Source organism: Rousettus aegyptiacus, unplaced genomic scaffold, assembly GCF_014176215.1.
Source record: "Rousettus aegyptiacus isolate mRouAeg1 unplaced genomic scaffold, mRouAeg1.p scaffold_m13_p_14, whole genome shotgun sequence".
Lineage (NCBI taxonomy): Eukaryota > Metazoa > Chordata > Mammalia > Chiroptera > Pteropodidae > Rousettus > Rousettus aegyptiacus.
In genome coordinates, this window is record NW_023416289.1 from 47,275,823 (window position 1) to 47,299,460 (window position 23,638).

The 23,638-nt window shown below is 58.2% G+C and overlaps 1 protein-coding gene across 1 annotated transcript; it reads left to right on the plus strand.

Annotated features, from left to right (window-relative positions):
• On the plus strand, positions 1 to 23,638 carry PPP2R1A (protein phosphatase 2 scaffold subunit Aalpha). The gene is made up of 15 exons (XM_016125607.2): positions 1 to 220; positions 4,891 to 4,981; positions 8,546 to 8,646; positions 12,388 to 12,620; positions 13,427 to 13,574; positions 13,666 to 13,821; positions 15,676 to 15,790; positions 15,888 to 15,958; positions 16,342 to 16,476; positions 18,356 to 18,529; positions 18,795 to 18,855; positions 19,525 to 19,679; positions 20,652 to 20,794; positions 22,981 to 23,072; positions 23,232 to 23,638. Exons 1-15 carry the CDS (start codon positions 143 to 145, stop codon positions 23,246 to 23,248), a joined length of 1,770 nt encoding a protein of 589 aa, XP_015981093.1. The 5' UTR covers positions 1 to 142; the 3' UTR covers positions 23,249 to 23,638.

The following is a 23,638-nucleotide window of genomic DNA, read 5'->3' on the forward strand; positions in this document are numbered from 1 at the left end:
GCCAATGACCGTGGGCCAGCCCCTGTGAAGTGGCTCGGGCGCCCCCACGCTCGCGCGCCCGCCTCCTCTCGGTCCTGCTCCTCCCCAGCTCAAATTCAGCACCGTGCTGGCCGCCGTCTGACCGGAACGGGACGGAGCCAGGATGGCGGCCGCTGACGGTGACGACTCGCTCTATCCCATCGCGGTGCTCATAGACGAGCTTCGCAACGAGGATGTGCAGGTCCGGAGGCCGCAGGGGACTCGGGCAAGGAGGGAACGGGGGCCCGGGGGCGCGGTCGACCCTCGCGGAGAGGGCTCGGTGTTCGCGGGGAGGGGCGGAAGGGGCGGCGGCCAATCAGCGGCCCGCTCTTATCTCCCCGACACCCCGTACTCGATGAGACGGCGCCCGGGATTGGGTGCCGCGCGGCCCGGAGTCCCGGGCCTGCCTGGTGGCGCGCGGCGGCCCCGGGCCTAGGTAGCTGGCAGGGAGAGGGGCGGCTCGGGGACGGGCGGCGGCCCCTGAGCGCCCCTTGGCGACGGGGAGGGCGCAGTAGGGACCCCCGCTTGGTCGGGATTGGGGTTCGCTTTCTCCTTTCTGGGTTTCGGTCGCGGGCCGTCGGTGCTGCGGGACGAACACCCCAGACGGGCACTGAAGGGAAGGCTGCCCTCCTACTGCCCTCTCTCCCCCCTCCAATTTTGGCGTAGCCCCCGGAAATGGGAGAAAACGTCCCACCTGCAAGGGGCGTCTTGCTAAATTTGGAGCGAATTAAAGGTGGAAACCCGCCCAGCTTCTGGGATCCTCGCACGGTCTCGGGGGCGTGCAGTTCCCGAAAGGGCTGACACCTCACCGGTGAGCGGGAGAGGGGGCCCGGCCGGCTCGGGATCGGGGTGAGTCAGGGCTCCCCAGCTCCACCTTCCACCCCCCCATGGGATCTCGTGCAAATTACTTCACCGCTCCGGGCCTCTGTTTTCCATAAATGTGGGCCGATAATAGGCGCGGTCTCTTTGAGGGGCGGTGAGGGACTGAACGAGTTAATAACACACGTGTAATAGACCGGGTGCCTGGCCCGTTTTAAGGGCTCAGTAAATGTTAGCTGTAATTATCGGCAGTGCTGACTGAAGCGGTCGCATCGTCCCTTCGGGCTCCAATTTCCCTCTTTATAGGATTTAGCCAGTTGCCTGGGCCCACCCAGCCTTAGAGGTTCTGGGTGTATCACCCTGGTTCTGGAGTCAGACAAGCCGCGGTCGTTCGCTTGGGCTTCCACTTGCTCATTGACGTGGGCAGTTTAGTTACGCTCTCCAATGCTTGGTGTCCTGTTCTCTCCAGCGGAGCTCATTGTCAGGTTCATAGGGCTGTTGTAGTAACACATCTGTTAAGTGAACACATGCGCCACGTATCAGGTGTGGTGCTGAGGATGTAATGGTGACACTGTTCTACAAGAGACAGATGTGAAACAGAGCCGACTCTGTCACTGACACATGTGAGATGTGTTGGGAAAGAAACAGTAGGACATTGTGATAGTGAATCAGCCCATATTCGGAGGACTTCTGCTCTGTGTAGGGCAGGGGTCCCCAACCGCCAGGCCGCGGACTGGTACTGGTCCATGGCCTGTTAGGAACTGGGCCACACAGCAGGTGTGCGGTGGGCAGATGAGCAAAGCTTCATCTATATTTGCAGCTGCTCCTCAGCACCATCATCACCGCCTCGGCTCCGCCTCAGATCATCAGATGTTAGATTGTCATAGGAACACTGATTCCTGGTCCAGAAAGGTCGGGGACCACTGTAGGCACAGATACGCAACAGGGAATTAGTCGGACAAAAACTCTTGGCTCGTGGAGCTTAAGTTTTAGGGGAAACGATAAACAAGACAAGGACAGTACAATGTGTTGTGTGTTAGATGGGGGTGAGTGCCAAGAAAAATGAGAGGGGTTCGGGATGAGTTTTAAAGAGTGGTCAAGGGCAGGCTTGCCAAAGTGACGTTTGAGTAGAGACCTGAGACGTGAGGCTCTCTGGGTAGAGAGTCACAGCAGGCACGAGGTGGGGTGAGGAAGGTGCGTTTTAAGTAGGCCAGTCAGAGAGGGCTCTAAGGGCGCAGCGTTCAAGGTGAGATGAAAAGAAGGAGCCTGCTCCGGGAAGAGGGTGGGGAAGAGCTTTCGAGGAAGAGAGAACAGGCAGGTCATGGCCGTAGTTCTCGGCCCATGGTGATTTTGCCCTCCAGGAGACATTTTTGATTGTCACCACTAGTGAAGTGTTACTGGCATCTAGCGTATAGAAGTCAGGTAGGCCTCCATACCTGCAGTGCACAGACAGCCCCCCAGCAAAGAATCATCTGCCGAAAATGTCCAGGATAGGGTCGAGAGGAGCCCTGTTATGCAAAACTCCTGAAGCAGATTTAGTGGCTTAAGAGAACACCAATGTATTGTCTTCCAGTTCTGCTGGTCAGAAGTCCAGCACAGGTCTTGCCAGGCTAAGATCAGGGTGTCGGCTGGGCCACAGTTCTTTCTGGAGGCACTAGGGGAGAACGCTTCCTTGCCTTTCCCAGCTTCCAGAGGCTGCCAGTGTTTCTTGGCTTGAAGTCCCTTCCTCCATCAAAGGAAAGTCCAGGCCTAGAGGGGACACGCAGGAGGTTGTGTCGTGGGTGGAATTAGAGCGCATTTCCAAACTTGCTTTGACCACTTTGTGAGGTTTTTCTTTTTTCTTTTCTTTCTTTTTTTCTTTCTTTCTTTTTTTTTTTTTTTTATTTTCTTATTTTATTTTATTTTTTTTTACCACTCAACCCTCTGGGCCTTGATTTTCTCATTAAGTGAAAAAAAGGATGGCTAGGTTGCTGCCAGGATGAAGTGAGATATAAAACTGTAAAGAAACACAGTTACTAGCCGCTGTTGGAGACCTTGCAACAGTGTCCCCGTGTCCACATCTTAGAAACAGGACGTTCCGGGGTTGACTTCTTTTTATAGAGTATCTAGGGACTTGGTGGAGCAGAGTTTAGAAATAAAGTTGTCCTCTGAGGGTTTAAACCAAAAAGCATAGTGGTGAAGAACATGGGGCCAAGTTCCAAACGGTGTCACGGCGACCTGCGTTCCCGTCTCTGCGCCTTAGTTTCCTCATCTGTGAATGAACACAGGTGGTGTGTGTCTCATGGGTTTGCTGGAAGAATCCATGAGAGAACATGTGTAAAGTACCACACTTTGACATAGGAAGCACTTAAATGGTAACTGGGTTTTTAAAAACTCAAAAAATGTTTATATTTATTTTTCAATGTGCCCAGTTAGTAATACTCTTTCTTCATCCCAGAGACAAGTCACCTTCCAAATGGAGGAACAGGTGCGTCCGTAGATAATCATGGTGGCAGGCAGTGGTACAAACAGTTTGCGTTGGTACTGCAGTTTCCAAGGTGGTAGGGATGTTACTTTTTTCCCCAAATGCTACAGAAATGGAGATCGTGATGTCTCTTTGCATTCTCGAGCTACACGACAGTGATTAAGTGGGTGCTTGGTTTCCCACACCTGCCCACTCGCACACACATGTTCATTTAAAAACGTGTTCCTTCGCGAAATTAAGACGGAGGCCGTGTAGACATCAGGACTTTATAGGAGGTGGGGAGATGCTTCTGTCACTCACTGAGTGAAGACGCAGAGGTGTTTTGGGGGTGTCTTTTCCTGGGCTGGGGGTTTCACATGCACAGCTGAAAGCCAGGGGTTCACGTGCTGCGGGATAGCCCAGTGCAGGAGCTCAGCCCGGGCCCAACGAGGCCTTTTCTCTGCCAGGGAGAAGAGTTTTTGGCCCACCTCAAGCCCAAGTCCAGAAAGCCAGCGATACTGCACAGGGATGTTAGTGTGCGTGTGTGTGAGGAGAAGCCGCAGAGCACTTCCTCACATTCTCCTTATTGTCTATGATGCCACAGAGACCCTTAAACCCCTTACGCAGGAACCATGTCGATGTGGATGTGGCGGGACCTCTGTCACCGGCACACCCCTTTGCAGTTGGGGTGGGGCCCAGGGGAGGATAGGCTGAGAGAGCCCCAACCCTTTGCCCTGTTGCCCTGCCTGGCAGTGGCTGACTCATGAGGGCGTTTCCTTCTCCTGTCACACACGTGACGTCATTGCATTCTGGTGACAGCCCTGCTAGCTGGGGAGGGGAGGCCCCATTGTTGTGATGTAGAAACAAGGTGGAGGCCAAGGCAGAGGCGTCATAGTCAGCCAAGTGATCACAGCTGTGTTGTGGTCCCCGCCCTCTCAGCGCTCACTGACTCAGGCTGCTGCCTTTCCGGGCTCTGTCCACAGTGCTGAAGGAGGGTGTCGCTTGTGCTTCCACCCCCCCTAGGACCAGGGGGCTGGGCGACATCCTCATTTGTAAACGCTCAGCACCACGCCTGCCTGTGTGCACATGTGCGTGTGCGTGAGTGAGCCAGATGCATTTGTTTTCTGTGGCTGCTACAATGAAGCACCGCAAATGTGACTTAGAGCCACAGAAATGTATTCTCTCAAGGCCAGAAGTTTGAAATCAAGGTGTCAGCCTTGCTGGTTCCTTCCAGAAGTTCTGGGGAAGATCCGTTTGACACCCCCTTCCCAGCTCCTGGTGGCTGCGACCAACTCCAGAGGGTGCCGAGCACATCCGATGGCGCTGAGCACGAGACAGGGAAAAGGGAGGGGGAGGCAGGGGACAAGTGGGGGCAGGCATCTACAGTTTTGCACAGAATGGTCTTGGACAGTGCCACGGGGCCGGTGGAGGCTCAGCAAGCCCCAGAAGGTGCTCTGCTGAGGCCAGTGCTCCCGGCGCAGCGTAACGACTCAAGGTCTCGGTCACTTGGTGGGTGTCACCAAGTTGCTGTTTGGCACCTTCACACACATGTGGTTCCGGGTGCCGTCTGGGCTCGCTGACATCCCCCTCCTTTTCTGTTCTCTCGTCAGCTCCGCCTCAACAGCATCAAGAAGCTGTCCACCATCGCCTTGGCCCTCGGGGTGGAGAGGACCCGCAGCGAGCTTCTGCCCTTCTTGACAGGTGAGCCCAGGTGCATGTAGCTGGTGGGAGGCCTCGCGGGGGATCTGACGTGGTTTGTCACTGTGTGCCCCGTGCTGGGCACTGAGGTGGGGGTGCAGGTTCTGAGGAGGGGATGTCCAGCCCCACTCTGAGGGAATGCTCTGGAGTTTTCGGGGCAAGGACTGGGAAGGGGTCTGGCAGAGGGGAGAGCCAGTGTGAGCCGCAGATCCAGCCATTAGATGCTGGTGACTTTAGGTGTCATTTACTTCTCCATCTGTGTCATGTATCAATAGGGGCGATCGTCCACATGCTGTGGTGTTGATATGAACATTAAATAATAACAATCAGTAGCTCTGGCCATTGCCCGCCAGGAGGTGTTCTGACCCCTTCCTGCGGGGACCGAGTTCACGCACGTGGAGTCCTCGGACTGGGGCCTGTGCGCAGTGCACGCAGGTCACCTCCATTATCTGAGATTAACCCCCAGCGCCTCCTAGGGTAGGTAGGGCTATTGCCCCCATTTTGTAGATGGGGAAACTGAGGCACAAAGAGCAGAAGTAACCTGTTTGCCCAAGGTCATGCAGTTGGGAGGTGACCCAGAGAGGATGTTTATGTGGTCGTGCTGGCCCCAAACACACAGCATTGGCTATAGCCTCAGGGTCCCGACCACCTGGGTTCAAATCCACACTCTGCCACCTTGCAGCCACATGACCTTGGTCACAGTGTTTCACATCTGCCGGCCTCCAACTATTTGTGTGTGACATGGGCATAGTATATAACCTGGAAGGAGGGTTGGGTAAGGTCAGAGGAAGGCGCTGTGACGGGGCCCAGCATGTGGCAGGTGCTGTGCAGGCATCAGCGAGCGGCCTGCTCTGAGCTCCTGTCCGTGAAAGTGGGTGCGGAGCACTTAGCGCAGCATGTAACGCCAGTTGCTAAGTCCTCTTTTCCCATTATTTTTATCAGGACTTCGTACGTAACACTAATTAAAATGGCAGTTAAAGCCTAGGTCACACAGTGTGTTATCACTAATGAACGCTTTCGTGTCCAGTCCTCTTGGACCTGGTCATGATTCTGGAGAGGAAGGAGGCGGAAGTTGCCACCCCTTCCTCATTTGACATGTGGAGAAATTGAGGCCTAAAGCACTACGGGGACTTTCCTGGGGTGACACAGCTGTGACTGAAGAGCACAGGTGTACCTGCCTCTGAGTACTGTGGGAGGAGTTGGCATCTGAGCAGATGGCCCCAAACGAGGTGGCTTCCCTGACGAACTGTCGGAGAGACTTGAAAGCCTCCAAATACTGAGACAGGAGTGACTCTGAGGCACAGGGGATGGTGGCGCGCACGGCAGTGGCGCAGCTGTTAAAAAGCTGTGAGAGGGGAGGAGGTTGCAGGGACCTGGGTTTGAGCCCAGCTGTGCCAACAGCCCACAGGGCAGACCCAGGCGAGCTGCCACACCCGCCTGCCTCGGCTCTTGTCTCTGTGACGGGTTGGAAGTGCGGGGCCTGATGCACAGGATCACCGTGAGAACTGAGTGCCCCACACAGAGAGGACGCGCAGCCTCGCCCCTGGTGGCGGAGGCGTCTGGGGCGGGCCTGGCGGGTGTCAGCGGCAGGTAGGAGCGGGATTGAGCGTGGTGATTTGCCAAGGGCAGGCGTGGGGACGACTGGGTGATGGCGGGTTGGATTTCCCCAGCCTTGGGCGCCAGGGCGCAGTTTGGGTTTAATCCAGCAGATGAAAGCAGTACAGCAATTGCAGAGGTGTCGTACTCGGGTCGGGGACACAAGATGTAGAAGAACAAACCCAGCATGCGTGCAGAGTTGTGTTGGGAGGGCGCGATGGGCGGAAGGCCTGGCAGGATGTTCCCCCGGGAGGGACAGGCTGCGAGCAGAGGCCCCAGGGTTAGGGGCGGGCTCGGTCCCAGCCTCGGTGCGCGTCATCGCCTGTTGGAAAAGGAATAATCGCTTGAAGCGAGTTAGGACCGATGTGCAGATGCAGTGAGTTAGCACGTGCGTTATCTTCATCATGGTAGTGTCACGCGTGGTGGCCTCATGCTAATGATTCAGGTGCGAAGAACTGGGGGCAAAATATGTGGGAACCATAAGATGGAAGAGGAGCCAGTAATTCATGAGAAAAGCTTCCCTAAGCTGTCGTAGTTCCAAGTGACCACAGATGTTTTCGGCTTTGGGCCTCAGGAGACTGCACAGTGTCCGAACAGCAGACGGCGGGAGCGCTGCATTTCAGACGCTGATGCTTCTTCAGACCAACAAGCTGCGAGCCTCCCTGGGCTCCCACGAAACGTTCAGGGCTGGTGTCACAACAGGAAAATGCCCACGTCATGTCCCCACCATGTTAGACCAGTGTCTGTGACGTGGGCCATGATTTATGAGACGTGGGTGGGTTCCTGAGTGAGACAAGTAACCTGTGTGTCTGTTGTTGGGCCGCAGAGTAACCTGCCGTTTAAAAACTCGGACTCGGTGAGAACGCTGATACAGGGTCTGCTCAGAAGTCCCGGGCCTGGCCTGACCACACCGCACGGCCTTGCAGCAATGCCCTGGACCGGGCAGAGAGCGTGATACCGTCTGCCCTCGAGCCCCACGGGCTCCTCCAGTTCAGGAAGGAGGTCCGGGTTCTCATGCGCTGGTCCCAGTGCAGTCGTAAACAGTCCCCAGTAGCCACTGACTCCGCGAGCGCCCCACGTGCACCCCCCAAGGACGGATCCCAGTTCCATGTTCTCGGAGCTTCATCCCAGTTGGGGACCTGGGTAGTGGGTGATGAGGCGGGGAGAGGTGAAGCAGGAGTGACAGAAAAGGCCAGTTGGGCAGTTGTGCAGGCCCTGCCGGGGGTGTCACCTGAATGAGAGGAACCACAGGGGCCTCTGAGGGAGCGTTCTGGGCAGGGGGGTGGCAGGTGAGTGCTCGGTGTGGTGGGTGGGCACAGTGGAGGGTGATAGTTTCCAGCGCCTTAGAGAAAACTGATCGAGTTGGAGGGCAAGGGCCATAGGGGATGGCATCAGGATGGAGCACTCTCCTCAGCCGTTCGATCAGCAGCCCAATGTCTGGCAGGAACTGGGGTACAGAGAGCAGCCGATCCTGGGAGCTTACTGAGAAGGACTCTGATAAACGCATAGGGGGAGGGGATCGAGGGAAGGGATCTGCTGGGTCTGCTCAGGACTCTTGCAAGAGGCAGTAGCTGAACAAGTCTCGCAGGTGGCAGCTGGACCAGGGCGGACGTTTCCGGGGCTCTGCCTCATGCTCCGTTTGCTCCTCCCTGTAACCCCGCTGAGGGGGGCAGTGATGAGCAGCATGTGACAGGCGCAAAACCAGGCTTGGAGAGGTGGTGTTGCTCACCCAGCATCCCCTACCCGGTCAAGGGCAGACGCGGGACTTGGTGCCATCATCTGGCCCAGCCCTGCCCTTGATCCCTGTGCCAGTGGGGGGTGGAGGGGAGAGCGAGCTGCCGGGAGGGCTGGCAGCCCAGGTGAGTGGTGGTGGGGGTGGGGAGGCTGGAAGGAGGCTGCTGGTTGCCAGTGCGGGGGCCAGGGGCCGGGACGGATGTGGGGGGCCTGGAACAGTCTGTCTTGGTCCCGCAGACACCATCTACGATGAGGATGAGGTCCTCCTGGCGCTGGCGGAGCAGCTGGGAACCTTCACCACCCTGGTGGGAGGCCCCGAGTACGTGCACTGCCTGCTGGTGAGTCCAGGGGGAGGGGAGGATGTCATGGGGCCCGGGAGTCCCCTTCTCAGAACACGGGGACATTCACTTGAACCCATCGAGTCAGTAAGTGCATCTGATACAGCAGCACTGAGAACGCAACCGTCCTCGCCATTAGCCGCCACCTGCTCGCCAGCGCCAGGCCCCAGCAGGCATGCTGCATCCATGGGGGCTCTGGGTCGGGCATCAGGCTGGCTTCCACCGCTTATTTGCTGTGTGACCTGCGGGAGTTGCTTAGCCTCTCTGTCCCATCTGTCATTCTCTTATCTGGAAAGGCAGCATCCTTGGCACCTGTCTTTATGTCACCTTAAGCCCTCAGCATAGTACCGGGCCCGCACGCAGTCAGCGCTGACAGCTGGTGGCCCTCAGTGCTGGGCTGTGTGCTGTGCCACCGTGCCTGCCCCTCCCTTGCTGCGGAGGAGCCACCTGGAGCACTGAGTCTGACCATCTCGTCCGGGGTTGCATGGCTGGCAGGCAGCAGAGCTGGGGTTCCTGGCGTGTCCACTCAGTGCTCCCCCAGGCCCCTGCCACTCTGCCCGCCTGTTTGGGCTCGTGCCGGGTGATGTCTGGGGACACAGATGGGTCAGATACTAACAGTTATGCCCTTTGAGAGAAGAGAAGGAAGGTCCTCCACTGTCATCTGGGGAGTGCTCCAGTCCTGTGGCCTTGGAGGTGGCCCAGCTCCTTGGCTGCCTCTGGTCCTCAGGTCCCTGGGCGCTGAGCCTGCCCCCCCCCTTCCACTCAGCATTCTGTTCCATTGTTTCTGAAGGAACTTCATACCGTGGGCTCTGCATGTGGTGCTGTCACAGAGTCAGCTGCAGCCTTAAACGGCATGCTGCTCACAGCCGCCGGCATCTCGGGCTTCGGCACACGTGGCAGTTTGTTTGCTCCCAGGCAGTGCAGTCTGAGGGACTCCAATGGTCGCCGTCCGGTGCTGGTGCTTTCGTCCATGTGGATGCATGTCACTTGTGCGCAGAGTCGTGTGTGGATGGGATCATTCATGTTTTACATAGATCGCAGCCGCTTAGCATGGGGATGAAGGGTCTGGAGACCAGCCTGGGAGGGCCCCCGAACTCTGTGCAGCCCCTGGCATTTGTCACTTTTCTGAGGAGAGAGTCCCTGACTTCCTGCAGCTTCTCGGAGGATTTGAGCAGGAAATGCTGTTCAGCACCTCTGCACTCGTAGGGGCCCTTCCTGCAGAGCCATCTCGGGGGGTGGGGGGAGGGTAGGGAGTTCTGGTCGTCTCACCCATCTTTCTGGGGAACAATTATGTGTGACCTCTGGGACTGGGGTCCATAGCGTTGACATCAGCACACACATCCCGGGGCCCCCGGACCAAGCAGTGTAGGGAGCCCAGAGGTGAGTCAGGTCACAATAGCGATGCTCACTCAGCATGCACAGCATGCGTTCCTAGTGCCTGAGGCACGGTAAATCTGCGAGACGCGCACGTGTCAGCCCTTTGCACAGGGGAGGACCGAGGCACAGGCAGCTTTGAGGGAGGAGGCAGAGCCAGGACGCAAAGCCAGGCCCCTGGCCCAGAGCCACTGCCTCTCCTGTTGCTCAAGGGGCTGATCAGAGCTGGGACAGAGGGTCACAGGGGGCCCTGGTTCCGTCAGATGGAATGTGGTGGCTGTCATGGAAGACCTCCTGGAAGAGGAGGCGGCTGCTCTGGTGCTTGACAAGTTATGAGAAATGGAAAACGGCTCTTATGCCATCATTCGTCCCACACACATGAGCAAGGACTGTGACCCGTGGGGGCTGGAGGTGTATCACCCATCCCAGCCCTGGGCCCCCATGGTGCTGACCCAGAGTTGATTTCCTGGGGACCCGTGCAGCCGCAGCGCCAGGATTGTTTCTGTAGCAGCAGCTCCTGCCCCTTTCAGGGTGGCGGGTCTCTGAGAGCCACTCTCCTCCCAAGAGCAGATGGGGTAGGAGGTTGCATCCCCCCGCCCCTGGCACCCACCCTTCTCAGGGTGACCCCTCACAGCGGGTCCCCAGTGTGCCAAAGCATCGCTGGGCATTCCCTGAATGGGCATGGTCCTGAGTCCCGCTCCAGAGCCCACTTCTTCAGGTGAGGGCCTGGGGATCGCCCCCCAGGTGAGCCTGCTGCGGGCCAGCTGGCTGCCACACCGAGCCCCTGGGACACAGACCCCTGGGTGACGTAGTACAGTCAACATTGGTCCCCAGCCTGTTATAATGACAGATTACCTTAAGTCCCACTTACAGTCAGAGTGCCTTTTGCGTGCCAGTCCCTGCAGAGCCCGGTGACACTGCAGCCCCGTGAGCCGATCCTGTGCCCAAAACCCTAGGACAGCAGAATGCTGTGACGCAGCCTCATAACGGGGTCCCTGGGCCAGCACAGTGGCCCCTCACAGCGGGTCCCCAGTGTGACCTTTTCCTCCTGAGTCATCGCCTGCCTTCTGTAAATGAGACTTTACAAAATATTGTTTTTGTTTTTAATTTTTGTTTTGTGATAAAAGATACATAGAATTTACCATTTCAACCATTTGTAAGTGCGCGGCTCTGTGGAGTGAGTACACGTGCGTCGTGGTGCAGCCGTCGCCACTGTGCATTTCCAGTCTTTCCCATTTTCCCAAACTGAAACTGTCTCCATCAAAGAGCGGCCCCTGCCGGACCCAGTGCCACCCTTCTCCCTTCTGTCCCTGAATCCGATCGCCCTGGGCACCTCGTGCAGGATTCATACGACACATGTCTTCTGTGACTGGCTTATTTCACTTAGCACGTGTCTTCAAGGCCCGTCCGTGTTGCAGCACGGGTAGAGGGAGAGTTTTTACATAAAATATCTGGCCCTTTGGCTGCTTTTGGAAAACCAGGTTTGCTTTTTACCAACCGTGTTGCCCTGTGGTGACGTCTGATGAGCTGACAGGCACCATGCTTCCTGGGCCACATGCCATAGTCTCTGCCTCTCTGTTGTCCCCACCCATCACCTTTGCTGAGCTCTTCCTTCTATCACCTGCCCAGGCCCCGGTAGCATTTCGCTTTGTGGTTTCTTTTCCCCGTCAGGCCAGGCTGGACGGCAGAGCACAGCGTCCCCTCCATCATCTGACTGGGCTGCATTAGGGTGGATTGGGCCACCTTCATTGGGCCAGTGGCTACTGTGTCCCTGCCCTATGCTGAGACCTCTGCTGGGCTCTGGGGACGTGACAGTGAGCCCATCAGGTGTCCCTCCAGGCTCCCTCACCAACGTGATGATGCAGTCACCTGTCAGAAGCCACTTCTGCGCTTTCCTTCCCTTGAGGCCCCAGGTCCGGTGGCCTGGTTTGCCTCCTGGCATGTGGCTCTTGCTGTGCTAGGCGAGTGCCTTAGCCCGTCTGTGCCTTGGCTCCCTATTTAAAGTGAAGACAGGGATGGGACCTGCTTCATAGGAGTCAGTCACCCCCTACCCCCCACCCCAAGCAGTGCCGCGCAGTGGCCTTGCTTAGAACACAGTAGACATTCCAGTTAGTGTCAGTGGTGATCATCGCACTCGGTGAAGCCCGTGGCAGCTGGGGCTCTCTCCTCAGAAAGCGACGTGTGACACCGGGGTTCGCGGGCCCATGGCACTGATATTAACGAGGTTCACGGTAGCTCTTTGGGGAAGGTGCGCTGGATGGGGCGATCAGAGGCGTCTCGGAGGAAACGAGCCCACGGGACAAGGTGGGGTTGGGGCTCCGGGACTGGTGGGGCAAGCCATTTGGTCACCTCGTCTCTCTGCCACAGCCACCCCTGGAGTCACTGGCCACAGTGGAGGAGACGGTGGTGCGGGACAAGGCGGTGGAGTCCTTGCGGGCCATCTCGCACGAGCACTCACCCTCTGACCTGGAGGCCCACTTCGTGCCGCTGGTGAAGCGGCTGGCGGGCGGCGACTGGTTCACCTCCCGCACCTCGGCCTGCGGCCTCTTCTCCGTCTGCTACCCCCGCGTGTCCAGCGCCGTCAAGGCCGAGCTCCGACAGTGAGTCCGGCCCCTGTCCCCAGGTGGCTCAGCCTGCTGCTCAGCTTGGCCCCTTCCCTCGTGCCTCAGCCCCCTTCAGGCCTCCCTGGGTCCCGAACACCCCGAGCTCTCCCGCGCCTGGCACCCTTCCGACCCCTTGGGGAGGGGTCACTGAGGGCCCGGTCTCTGATCCAGGTGCTGCCTCCTGCTCGTCTGGGAAATGGAGATAATAGTTCCTTCTCCCTTTGGTCGCTGTGATATTTAAGAGAATTATCACATCTGAAGTGTGTTGCACACACCTGGTGCGTAAAAGCACTCGACACGTGACGCGGGGTGCTGTCTTGGGCCTGCCCCACCTCTGCCCCCATGGGACAATAGCCCAGGGAATTCTCGTGTGCGAGACTTGCCTCCCGGAAGAACGGATGAGAATGTTTTAATCGGATTAAAGTTTCCCCTGAGCGTGTATTTCCTGCCCTCCCTCTAGATGTCCATCCACCTGCCAGCTCTACCGCCTGCTGAGTAGCAGGCTCAGGCCCTCACCCTCGCCCAGTGCCTCAGCGCAGTGGTGTCATGGGGTCATTATGACATGATCAGCACCCACTGTGCTGACAGGCTGCTGCGTGCTCACACGTTGTCCCATTTAAACCTCACAGTGACCCTAGGGAAAGGCACTGTCACACAGCTCCGCTCTAGGGCCAGGAAGACGCAGGGAGGCGGCATCACTTGTCCAGAGCAAAACTGGCGCCTTCACTACTCTTCCCTGCCTCGCCACCCGCTGCCTCGGGGTCCCTTGAGTCCCACCCCCTGAGCCGCATCCTGATCTCCAGGTACTTCCGGAACCTGTGCTCAGATGACACCCCCATGGTGCGGCGGGCCGCAGCTTCCAAGCTGGGGGAGTTCGCCAAGGTGCTGGAGCTGGACAACGTCAAGAGCGAGATCATCCCCATGTTCTCCAACCTGGCCTCTGACGAGCAGGTGGGTCTGGCTCCCGTGCCCCTGTTGGGCGGGCCTTGCCTCGGAAGCGGCCCAGCGCTGACGGGGTATCCGCCACCCGGTGCCCCCGTAGGACTCGGTGCGGCTGCTGGCAGTGGAGGCATGCGTGAACATCGCTCAGCTGCTGCCTCAGGAGGACCTGGAGGCCCTGGTGATGCCCACCCTGCGCCAGGCCGCCGAGGACAAGTCGTGGCGCGTGCGGTACATGGTGGCCGACAAGTTCACAGAGGTGGGTGGACCGGGGTGCTCTGGGGCCCTGCTATATGCGCTAGTGCTGCTCGGTGACTGGGGCAGCTCGTGGCAGTGTCAAGGACGGTTCTGAGGTCCAGTTCCATGGGAGAGGGCGCCACAGCAGATCAGGGATGCTCATGTACCCTAACCCAATTTGACCACCCTCAGACAAGGCACAACGGGGCGCCCGAGGGTGCTGGGGCTGCCCTAGCGAAGCGCCGGGTGTCCTTATGTCCTACAGTCCGGAGGCTCCAGGTCCAAGACCTAGGCAGCAACCCAGGTCCCCTCTCCTTGGCCGGCAGATGGCTGTCCCCTCCCCGCGTCCTCATGTGGTTCTCCTTCTGCGTGTCCGTGTCCTCATCTCCCCTTGTAAGGGCTGCGGTCACTTTGGACCGGGTCCACCCCGTGACCTCTCTGTACTTTATTCACGTCGTTAAAGGCCCTTCCTGCAGACAGTCACGTTCTGAGAGGTGCTGGGGGGTCACGCCCTCAACACAGAATCTTGGAGGTGGGCCACAGTGTAGGCCGTATTGCTGCCCAGAAGTTTAACAGGCCAGGGTGACAGCACCAGGCAGGCAGAACGGGGAGGAGGTCCACGTCGCTGACCCTCCAGGGCAGTGCTTTCTCCACGGGGACGTGTTTGTGGAGCACCAGCTCCTCCTTGGGCGCTGGGGATGCCGTGGGTTCAGCTCGTGCCTAGCCCGCAGGGAACAGGCAGCCTGTGGGAAGGTAGGTACACGGAGGTCAATTAATGGTCCGGTGTCACAGGCGCCCCCGTGGGGCATAGACGCGTGGAGGATAGGAGGTGTCACTACAGCTAGGTCTAGAAGATGAGTGGCTGAGAGCCAGAACGGGAACTGGGATCTCACAGAGGACGCTGGGAGTGGGGTGCTAGCGCAAGCAGGAACCTCACAGCTGGGCCTCGGGGGCCCACGACGTGGTCAGCTGGAGAGACGGGCAGGTCCAGTTGGAGCTCTCGGCGCCACTCTGCCCTGTGGCCCCTTCTCCTGTGATCACACTTATTTCCCCTGTTGTGTCTGGAAGGACTTGTGGCCTCGGCTCCGCGGGGCTGGGGCACCTCCCGTCCTTGGCTCTGGCCGGCAGGACCCTGGGTCACCGTGGGGTTTCTATGGAAGTACCATGAAGGCAGGGACCTCAGGCTGTTAAAACTGCTTGGCACACAGCAGAATTGCAGCACCTGCCAGGGTGACGTGAGGCCCTGCAAAGTCTTCACTGTGTGTCCCCTCCTCAGGAACTGCCCTGTTCCCTTCTCAGTCTTCAAGACCCAGCTGTGCAGGAGAGCCCCGCACCCTCCCTTGCCTGGTGCCAGGGGACAGGCAGGTCCCAGCCTACCTTCTTTCTGCTCAGTATCTGGTTTTATCTTAATCACGAAAGTGCTCCTGGCAACCAGTCTTCAGAAAGAAAAAGTACACAGATCAAAGGGCGAGAACCTCCAACAGCCTCAGCGATGTGGAGGGCAGCGTCATTTCTGACGCAGGCACCATCACCACGTGGTGGGTGCCCTCGTCTTCATTCACTCTTGAGGAAACAGGATCTGAGATGTAAAGTGACTCATCCAAGGTCACAAGTTGAAAAGAATTTGAGCCAGGCAGCCGGACCCCAGAGCCACACTTGCAACAACTGCGCCCATGCTGTGAGGAGACAGATGCTCAAACAATTGCCCTGGGGTCACTCATGGCAGCGGGGTTAGGTCTCAGCTGTGATTCCAAGGGCCTTGTTCTTATCCTTGATTCTGGTGCCTTTGACTTTGATCTTGGCCTCATTTGCCTGGAGCACCTGTCAGGCCCTCTAACACCTCCCCCCCCCCACCCACCCCCTGCCTGCTCCACAGCTCCAGAAAGCCGTGGGACCTGAGATCACCAAGACGGACCTGGTCCCCGCCTTCCAGAACCTGATGAAAGACTGTGAGGCCGAGGTGAGGGCCGCAGCCTCTCACAAGGTCAAAGGTTGGTGCTGGCGACCCCACATAGCGAGCGGGCAGGTATCCGCGGGGCCGGAGCGAGGACCAGGTCTCACCTTCCGGCCTCCCCTCCCCGTCCACAGAATTCTGTGAAAATCTCTCTGCCGACTGCCGGGAGAACGTGATCATGACCCAGATCCTGCCGTGCATCAAGGTAGTGGGGGTTGGTGGGAGGAGGGGGCAGACCTGAGGCTACCGACTCGAGGGACAGCCGGGTGCAAACTGAGTTCCCAGCCTCCTGGTGCCGGGCAGCCTGGTTTTGAAACGGTCGGGGGGCCAAGCCCACAAGTGGGGTGCTTACCCCTCAGAGGCCGCTGAGACCACTCTCCAGACACTTTGGGATTGGGGCGGGGCTGCTAGAGGTGTGGTCACTGAACCTCAAGCAGGTGGGACGTCTAAGGAGTCAGGTCCCCTCATAGCCTGAGCCATCCCCTGTTCCACGAGCGACGAGGACAAAAGCAGAAGCATGGCTCAGGCTCGTCAGCGTCATTCACTGGGCTGCGGGCCCTGCGGCCACCCTTCCTTTCTCCCCCACAGGAGCTGGTGTCAGACGCCAACCAGCACGTCAAGTCGGCACTGGCTTCGGTCATCATGGGCCTCTCCCCAATCCTGGGCAAGGACAACACCATTGAGCACCTCTTGCCCCTCTTCCTGGCTCAGCTGAAGGACGAGGTGAGGGTGCGGGCGTGGCGCACTGTCACAACCGTGTCACAACTTCTCAGACAGTTGTCTCGCGTGCCCTTAATCTGTGCCAGTCTTCCTGGGTATCAGGGACACTGAGAAAAGACAGACAGTTTTGATCCCCCGAGACCATCCGAGTCTGGCTGGGAAGGGAGCGAGCTGGGCGACCTCATGATCGCGATCCCAGCAGTGACACGTTTGCGTTCGTTACAGCTCAGGCTGAGGAGCTTTAATGGAGACCCCAAAATACACAGGCCTAAATAAGAGGGTTGTCTCTCACACTGTGCCCCAGAGGTGGGCGGGCCACCTGGGGTTAGCCCGGGACCGCCACGCCCTGTGGGTCTGAGGCGCTGCTGAGTTTTGCTGCCTCCCTCCTGGCTGGCATGAAGGAAAAAGCACCGGACAGCAGCCGGCCTAGGCCCTTGAGGGCCCAAAAGAGGCAGCAATCAGCCTGCTCACACCCCGGACACCCCATTCACCTGAGGCAGGCATGCGAGCACGCCAGCTGCCTAGTTGGCCTGGAGTAGAGATGAGAGGTCACATAGATGGCTGGAGAGGTCACGGGTATCAGGGAGAGAGGTTGGGCTCGAATCTGGGGGAACAGAGCTGCTGAAACAGATGAGTGTCGGGAGGGAGCCCTGAGACTTATGTCGAAGATAGATCCAGGTGCAATGGCAAGGGAGGTGCAGGGACACCAGCTTCCAGTTGTCTTCTCCCGGCGGCTTCACGTGGACAGTGCTTAAGTCTCACACTAATGACACGTGACAGAAGCCACGGAGTGCTGTCCTCCAGGAAGCTCACTGAGTCTGGGTTCCCAGGGACTTTACTGGGGATTGGTCGCCTGGGTCTGGAATGGAGCTGCCCCTAGTTACTTGGTCCCCAGCCCCTGCAGAGCTCAGGTGACACTGCAGGAGCCAGGCCCCACCCTCAGTCACACTGTTAGCATACTCTGTGTGCAGGGCCCAGGGCCCCAAGTGAACAGTGACACCCTTCCACACAGGACACTCCAGGGGCTTAGTGGTCACCTCCCAGGAGCCGGGCAGGGGCCAGGCAGGCTTTGGGCCACCCAACCACGACTCACACACTCACCCGGTTCACTGATTCACCTGTTCCTTCATTTGAGCTAGAAGAACAAGTCGGTGGCCTTTGCCATCCAGGGACATGTGATGAGGAACAGGGATCTAGTCGGCCTTCCATTTTGATGGACAAGCGCTAATGGTGTATATGTGTCTTTTCTTGTAAGTTTTACGTGCTTTGTGGCAGTAGGTGGGGTCGCATATACACTTGTTGTGACCAGTGAGTGTAATGTTGCTATTCACAGGCAGGTAGTCCTTTGCTTATTCTTTCAGAAATGTGTCGAGCACCTGCTATGGGCCAGAGACTGCTGGGTGCTGGAGACAGACAAAGCTCGAGGCCTAGCAGAGTAAAAGTCCCAGAAATGCTAACAAGAAGCTCCCGCATTAAGCCCTCTGTGGGTCAGACCCTGGGGCAGGCACTGTGGTAGCCTCAGACACCCTGCAACGCTAGATAGGTGTCTCTGTGTCCAGAAAGCTAAAGTCCCCTGCCACAGGGCCTCCAACTAGCAAACGGTGGGATCGGTACGAGTCAGATTTTTTCCCAAGTTCTGTATTTTCGTACTGTGATTCCTGCAAGTTCTTCGCTGTGGCTGATCATTTCTTGTGCCACTGTTAGCAGGATCTGAAAAGCAGCTTCACTTAACATTCCACGTTGTGTGCTCTGTGTGCGCAGCGCCGGGAGCTGGGCTGGGTGGGTGGTGCTCGGTGCGCGGCATCGGTGTGGGTGAGCTGCTGGCAGCCCGTCGGGGCGCCACGTGCTGGGCGCCCTCCCAGAGCCTCCCGTCCCCCCTTAGTGCCCGGAGGTGCGGCTGAACATCATCTCCAACCTGGACTGCGTCAACGAGGTGATCGGCATCCGGCAGCTGTCCCAGTCGCTGCTCCCCGCCATCGTGGAGCTGGCGGAGGATGCCAAGTGGCGAGTGCGGCTGGCCATCATCGAGTACATGCCCCTGCTGGCTGGGCAGCTGGTGAGTGACGAGGCTGGGGGCCAGGCTGGGGTCCAATCACTTGGCAACGTGACGGGCTATGAGGACTGTCGGGAGTAACGCCAGAAGTGGGGCTCTAACACATGAAGGGGACTGTTAGAAAAAGCAGGGAAAGCAGCTCCTTTGGTGACGGCAAGCCGGGTCGTCTGTTGGGAGGGGCACTAGGGGGAGATGGGTGTTTCCCTGGGGGGTTGCCGGAAACACTCCCAGCCCCGCCTCCCAGCCCTCACGCCCTTTCCTCCCGCAGGGGGTGGAGTTCTTTGACGAGAAGCTCAACTCCTTGTGCATGGCCTGGCTTGTGGATCATGGTGAGTCCCTTGCCGGGCTGGAGGGGGCCACAGCGGCTCTAGGAAGGGCAGGTGGCAGGTTGGCTGGGGCCCGTGAGGGGACTGGTGGATGCTGGAGTCACTCTCCATGCCCCCAGATGCCCACCTGGACCAAGTCCCTTGTGTGTTAGAATCCTGGAGCAGTGTAGGTGCGCGGGGCACGTTACACCACCAGGGGCTGCCTGCTATGGTCTCAAGTCCCAGGGCCACCGAGCCACCAGCCCTGGGTTTGAATCCCCTGGGTGTCGAAGTGGAAACAGGCCACCAGCCACAGTCCTGTGAAACGTGAGACTTCTCACCCCAGTGTTTCAGGGCCTTCGTGAGCACTGCTCACTGTTGCTAGGAATGGCAACTTTTTCTGGTCGCAGGCACTGTCCCAGGTCCTGAGTCCTGAGTCTCTGGCTTGGGCGCATTGCCTCTTGGGGCCTTTCGCCCACCGTGTGACTTGGCTAGTAATAGAACTGGTGTCTTGAGGCTGCCGAGAGGGTGCCCGCACTTACACGAAGGAGCCCTTTCGTCCTTCTTAGTTCCTGGGTCACCTGTGGCCTGGGACCTCAGGGCTGCTCAGGAGGCGGTGGTGGCGTGACTCACTCCCCAGCATTAATCCTTCACTTCCTGAACCCCTGCTCTCTCTTCCTTGTTCCTCTGCAGTCTATGCCATCCGCGAGGCAGCCACCAGCAACCTGAAGAAGCTGGTGGAGAAGTTCGGGAAGGAGTGGGCCCACGCCACTATTATCCCCAAGGTCTTGGCCATGTCTGGGGACCCCAACTACTTGCACCGCATGACAACACTCTTCTGCATCAATGTGAGCACCCTCATGTGCCCACGGCCCGTCCCTGAGGACCAGCGTACCCGGGAGAGGATGGGTGGCTAAAGGTCATCCAGGGAGACACCTGCCTTGGCAGTGGGGAAGCAGGGACCCCGGGCTCAGAGGCCTGAGTCCCAGGGGAGCTGCAGGCCAGAGGTTCTATTCCCCAGTCAGAGTCACAGGGTCTCTGGGGAGGTGGGGACCTGCAGGGTGGGAAACCCAGGATTAGGGGAACTCAGCCAATGAAAGCAGCAACTGCCAAACCTTCGTGAGTGCCCCTGCCCTTCCCCACAAGCACACGTGTGTGTGTCTGTGACAGACAGGCAGGTGTGCAGCCTCTGGGTCCCGACCTCGATTTCGATGGCCGTGCGTTGGCACTGGACCACGGGAAGGTGACCTGACAGCGAGGCCTGGCCATGTTCGCACCTGTGACAGACTCATGCCAGCAGCCACCGTGCCCTGGTCACGGGGTCGTGAGGTTTAGTTTGGCTGCACACACAGAGGGCTTAGGACAGTTTTGTGCTACAGAGCAGGTGCTCCCTCCTCGTCACCTCAGTGAGCCGCGTGTTAAACTCGAAACGAAAGGGTCGTGTTTCTAAACAAACATAATGTGTGTTCTGGTCACTTCTTCCCGTGCCTCACCCTCGGGACCACTGCACTGAGGAGGGGTCCTGGGGTTGGGAGTCAAGGCACATCCCCAGAGGAGAAGGGGAGATGGGGCTGGGGGACTACCTGGGCCACGCATTCCAAGGGGAGGGGACAGTGGTGTTGGGGGGTTTTAGGGTAGGCGAGAGCTTCAGGAGACTAAACCGTGTACCCGGGATGGACGACCCTTGACTCGGGGTCCCCACATCGCTTCGTGTCACACTCAGGCCTGGTGATCACTGAGGTGGCTGGTCAGGGAATGGGGACATGGGAGTTGGCTGTGAACTTTGGATAATCGCCTCTCTGCCACTCACTGACCCTCAGGTGCTGTCTGAGGTCTGCGGGCAGGACATCACCACTAAGCACATGCTGCCCACGGTCCTGCGTATGGCGGGGGACCCCGTTGCCAACGTCCGCTTCAACGTGGCCAAGTCCCTGCAGAAGATAGGTCCCATCCTGGACAACAGGTGAGGCCTGGACTGACCCTCAGTCCAGGGTCAGTGGGGCTGGTTCCAGGCTCATTGATCTTTGATCTTTGAGGATACAGCCTTGGCTTTGCACCCTGGCCCGGCATTGCTCTTAGCTTGCTGTGTGACCTTGGCTTGTTCTTCCCCTTCCCAAGGTCTTAGTTTCCTCAGGTGTAGAACGAGAGTCCGCGTGGCCCACCTCATGTGGCGGGAGAGAAGGGGGTGGGCAGTGGTTCTGTATACGGGGAACAGATGAGGAGTGGAAAATGAAATTGGCAAATGTAAGTATGTTTGTGCATGTGAAATTTATAATTGCATCAAAACAGTTAAACGTCCAAGAACATAGTCGCTGCAAGACATGTAACACCTCTAGTGAAAACTGCTAAGCATCCTGGGAGGTAAAGCCCCGCGTGCTATTTATGGACGGGAAGGTTCCCAGATTCATGGATCGGTTCAGTGTAATCTCAGTCAGGGTCAGAGAAAAATCTACAGGTCGATTCTGGAATTAACATGGAAATGCAAAGATCTGAAGCAGCCAAGGTTAGTATAAGGAAGAAAAATGTCAGAAGACTTACGTTGGAGATACCTTGACACTGCAGTAATTAAGAAGTGAGGTATCGTCATGACATTCACACAGCCTAGTAGGACAGAGTCGAGGGCACAGAAACAGGCCCGCGTGTGTGCAGCAGCAGGGGCCATCACGGTTCGGGAGCCAGAGGAAACCCCGGTACCATCCGTAGATGGCCGGTTCAGAACCTCCCGCCTGAGTGCAAAAACAAATTAGAGGTAACAGGCAGGAATTAGAAATATTTTTTTAAAAAATTCCTAGAGGCAAAGTGGAAAATGTCATCAGGACTTAGAGTAGCAGGCACCTTTTTGTCAAGCCGCTTGCCAGAGGAGCGGACTGAGACACGCGCCTTCAGCACAGCAAGGACCACACGCGGTGGGTGCGGCGAGGGTCCCGCAGCCGCTGACACAGGTGTTTGCGACGTGCACGTTTCTGGCGGGACCGACCGATGGATCGGTAAGGCAAACCCCAGGAAAGACGTGGGCTAAGAAGGACTCGAGCAGGCACTTACGAAAGAAGGTTCCAGATAGCCAGCGAGCATGTGCCAAGGTGCCCAACGTCAGTAGCCATCGGGAAAATGCAAACAAAACAGCGCAGAATGGGCAGAACTGGAGGAGTGCAGAGTCGTTCGGGTTGGGAGCTGGGCCCGCACATTGCGGGCGGACGGGACTCTGAGCCGTGAGTGTGTCTGAGCTCTGAAGCCAGGCAGACTCACAGAGATGCCTGCGCGCACCTCCTCTGCGCCGGCACGTCCACTCCTGCGTGCGCATCCAAGACAAAAGTGTTCCTCGCAAAAGGATGTTGTGACTTTAGTCACGTTGTTGCTGAAACAAACAGCCCGCGTGCCTGGCAGCAGTCCAGCAGGTCAGCTGTGGTTCGGCCATACAGCAGGGAGCTCTGCTTGGGAGTGAAGAATGGCTCCTGCCATAGACAGCACATGGGTGCTTCTCACAGACTCCCAGACACGATGTGGGATGAGAAGCCGGACCAAGGAATCCTATCCTATGATTTGCTTATATCAAGTTCGGAAACAGAAGATGGATCTAGGTGACAGGAGTAAGAACAGCGGTCACATGTCGGGGAGGGAGGGAGCAGTCACCTGGAAGGGGACATGTGACGCCTGCGTCTGTGATGTCTTTCTCTGCGTCTATTCCAAGACACAACATTACCTTCAGTATCGTTCACGTTCACGTTCATTTCCTAAAATGACTGACTCCCAGAGCAGACAGATGTCCCCGGGGCCCCTCACGAGAGCAAAAGCCTCCTTGGGCTGCTCCTGTACGGCCTAGGGCCAAGAACTTCTTTGGCACTTGCCACTCTGTTCCTGGTCATCAGCTGAGTCTGTCCGCACCTCTCCCCCCGCCCCCCCAGGTCAGCTCCTTGGCAGGAATCGAGAGTGTGGCATTTACCTGTGTGTTCACACCTCATCCCTGGTGGGCCTCGATCAGCACATTAAATAGATGGAAGTCCACTCTCTGCCGCCCCTTAGACTCGTGGGCCCTGTGACCTTCTTTTCTGGGCCTCACGTGGTTCATGGGCCTCATCTGTATGCACCTCCACCTGCCTCGTGGCCCAGCCATGCCTGGCTCAGCCTGTGCCTCACCCTCCCCTTCTTCAGCACGCTGCAGAGCGAGGTCAAGCCCATCCTGGAGAAGCTGACGCAGGACCAGGACGTGGACGTCAAGTACTTTGCCCAGGAGGCCCTGACTGGTGAGGCTGTGCGAACTCAGAGACGCCAGCAGGTGGCGGATGGGGGGAGTCTGCATGGGTGGGCAGCAGCCTGGGGGGAGGGCAGGGGTGCAGGAGCAGGAGCAAGCGCGAGCAGGGCGCCACCTGTGGTTCTGACTGCCTCCTGCTCCTGTCCCCTAGTGCTGTCTCTCGCATGATGCCAGAATGGTGCTGGAAGAAGAGCCAGCAGCCGCCTCTGACGTCCGCCCTCGGGAGACACTGGGGGCCTTTGGCTGTCACTCCCTGAGCATGGTCTGACCCCAGGCCCTACCCCCAGCACGGTTCCTCCTCTCCCCAGCCTGGGAGTCCGAATTCTCACTGTCCACCTCCCTGGGGCCTGGGGGAGCACGGCAGCAGGACAGCGCAGCAGCCAGGGGGCGGGGGGGCACCCCTGCCCACAGGGCAGAGATGTGCACATCCGAGCCCCCCTCCACCGTTTACTTCTGCCTCCCTTCCTTCCTCCCCAGTGGTTTCTTCGTGTTAACTGTGCCGTTTTTATTTTGTTCCTTTTTCCCCCTTTTCACAAAGAAATAAAGGTGTAGAAACAG

What these genes read in the sequence shown, in the direction of transcription:
- PPP2R1A (XM_016125607.2), top strand. Translation starts at nt 143, where the DNA reads ATGGCGGCCGCTGACGGTGACGACTCGCTCTATCCCATCGCGGTGCTC. An exon ending in AGCCTCTCACAAGGTCAAAG is followed by an intron (nt 15,791 to 15,887) that starts GTTGGTGCTGGC and finishes CCCCGTCCACAG; the next exon opens with AATTCTGTGAAAATCTCTCT. An exon ending in TGGCTCAGCTGAAGGACGAG is followed by an intron (nt 16,477 to 18,355) that starts GTGAGGGTGCGG and finishes GTCCCCCCTTAG; the next exon opens with TGCCCGGAGGTGCGGCTGAA.